Source organism: Protobothrops mucrosquamatus, unplaced genomic scaffold, assembly GCF_001527695.2.
Source record: "Protobothrops mucrosquamatus isolate PMUCROS unplaced genomic scaffold, P.Mucros_1.0 scaffold760, whole genome shotgun sequence".
NCBI lineage: Eukaryota > Metazoa > Chordata > Lepidosauria > Squamata > Viperidae > Protobothrops > Protobothrops mucrosquamatus.
Genome location: NW_015387029.1, coordinates 517,066 through 519,110, shown reverse-complemented (window position 1 = coordinate 519,110; position 2,045 = coordinate 517,066). Strand labels below are relative to the sequence as shown.

Below are 2,045 nucleotides of genomic sequence, written 5' to 3'. Positions count from 1 at the left end.
CTTGTTTCCAGTCCTTCCCATTCCGCCCCGTTGCCCCAAGGCATTTATAAGCTACAAGTTGGAGCAAGGCTTGAAATTTTAGTGACAATCCAGCTGAATGTGTGTGTGTGTGTGTGTGTGTGTGAGAGAGAGAGAGAGAGAGAGAGTGTGTGTCATTTAGCAATTGCTTTAAAAAACAAAAATCAGAATCCCCCCCCCCCCAATAATCTGTCCAGAGAGAGGCAGATCCTGAAAGAAAACGGGCATTTGGGCAGACCGTATTAGGAAGATGGCGAGGATGACGATTGGTTTTGTGGCACAGTCTGCCAGATGTTCAGGCTAGATTTGGCATGTTGTTACCCACCAATCCCGCCTCCTTCCCAAGGACCTGGGATAAACAGATGTGGATGCTGGATGGTACTTAAAGAGTCCCACGCCAGGATGTCGGCTGATGTGGAGTCAAGATGCCTTCTGCAATTGACCCGACGGGGAATCGGTCAATGCCAGAGAGAGTGTTCAGCGCTCCAGATGTTTCGGGGGGGAAAGCATCGAAAGAGTCTATTATTAGGGGTAATATTTAGGGATTTGTGGAGAGACAGGTGGCAAACAAATTTAAATAATAATGATAATAATATTGCAGACAAGAAAAAAAAAAGTCTGCTTCCTTTATAACAGGGGTAGTCAACCTTGGCTCTTTTATGACTCGTGGACTTCAACTCCCAGAATTCCTGAGCCAGCTGTGCTGGCTCAGGAATTCTGGGAGTTGAAGTCCACGAGTCATAAAAGAGCCAAGGTTGAACTACCCCTGCTTTATAATGTCACACCCGGGTGATGCACGAGTGGAAGAGAAACAGCTAGGAAAAAATAACAAAATATCGTGATTTACACATTTGAAGTGGAGCAACTGTGGGGGGGAAGACATCAGTGGTGTCGAAACCAATAGTGACAGGACATGTTTCGTTGGTTGTGTGGTTCTTTCCCCCTCTTTTTGTGCGCGCGTTTTCAATAGTTTGGTGTTTCGCGTTTTGACTTCCCTCCAACGAGCTAAGGAAGGATGCGAGCGGCAGCAGATGTCCCGAAGGTGGACGGAAGATGGACAGGCCCTGTCATGCACACACGCACGCACAGACACACACACACACACAAACACACAGACCGCAAAAGCAAGCAGGCCTTTTTCTCACCTCCTAGAGCGCCGCAGTTGGGCGAGAGCTGCCCGCTGGAACAGGTGCACATGTTCGGCCGCGAGCAGAAGCCGTCGCCGCAGGAATTCCGGCAAATGGCTGTCGGCAAAGGAGAAGGACTTGAGGGAATGGGGGAATTGGGGGGGGGGTTCGAGATGGTCCCAGCCCGGAGCTTCCCCCCCCCCCGGAGCCAAGGCTGGGCTTGAGTGCGAGAGGAAGCCCGGCGGGCACGCAGGTCGGTCTGGGATGGTTGAAGATGGAGGAGGCGACGTCGTCTCCCGTTGAAGGTGTGTTGTTCCCCAAAGGCTCCTTTCCCCACAACTCCCCGGAACGGCCACGGGTCCATCCGCACGGTGGTTCCGGGGAGAGCGGGAAAGCAGCTCTGCAAATGCCCTGGTCCTTTCCTTCCCTTTCCTCTTCCTCTTCCTCTTCCTTCCCTGCTCTCTTCCTTTCCTTTCCTTTCCTTTCCTTTCCTTTCCTTTCCTTTCCTTTCCCTTCCTTAATTCTCCTTCCCTTCCCTTTTCTTTCCTTCCCTTCCCTTCTCTCTTCCTTTCCTTTCCTTTCCCTTCCTTAATTCTCCTTTCCTTTCCTTTCCCTTTCTTTCCTTTCCTTCCCTTCCTTTCTTTTCCCTTCCTTTCCTTTCCTTTTCCTTCCTTCCCTTCCCTTCCTTTCCTTTCCTTTCCTTTCCCTTCCTTAATTCTCCTTCCCTTCCCTTTCCCTTTCTTTCCTTTCCTTCCCTTCCTTTCTTTTCCCTTCCTTTCCTTTCCTTTTCCTTCCTTCCCTTCCCTTCTCTCTTCCTTTCCTTTCCTTTCCCTTCCTTAATTCTCCTTTCCTTTCCTTTCCCTTTCTTTCCTTTCCTTCCCTTCCTTTCTTTTCCCTTCC

At 50.1% G+C, this 2,045-nt stretch overlaps 1 protein-coding gene across 1 annotated transcript in view; it reads right to left on the bottom strand.

Annotated features, from left to right (window-relative positions):
* The window catches only part of LOC107289734 (fibrillin-2), a 172,158-nt gene that overhangs the window by 153,741 nt on the left and 16,372 nt on the right, over positions 1 to 2,045 (bottom strand). The window contains 1 exon segment of the mRNA XM_015818536.1: positions 1,164 to 1,262. Coding sequence (XP_015674022.1) covers positions 1,164 to 1,262 — 99 coding nt within the window.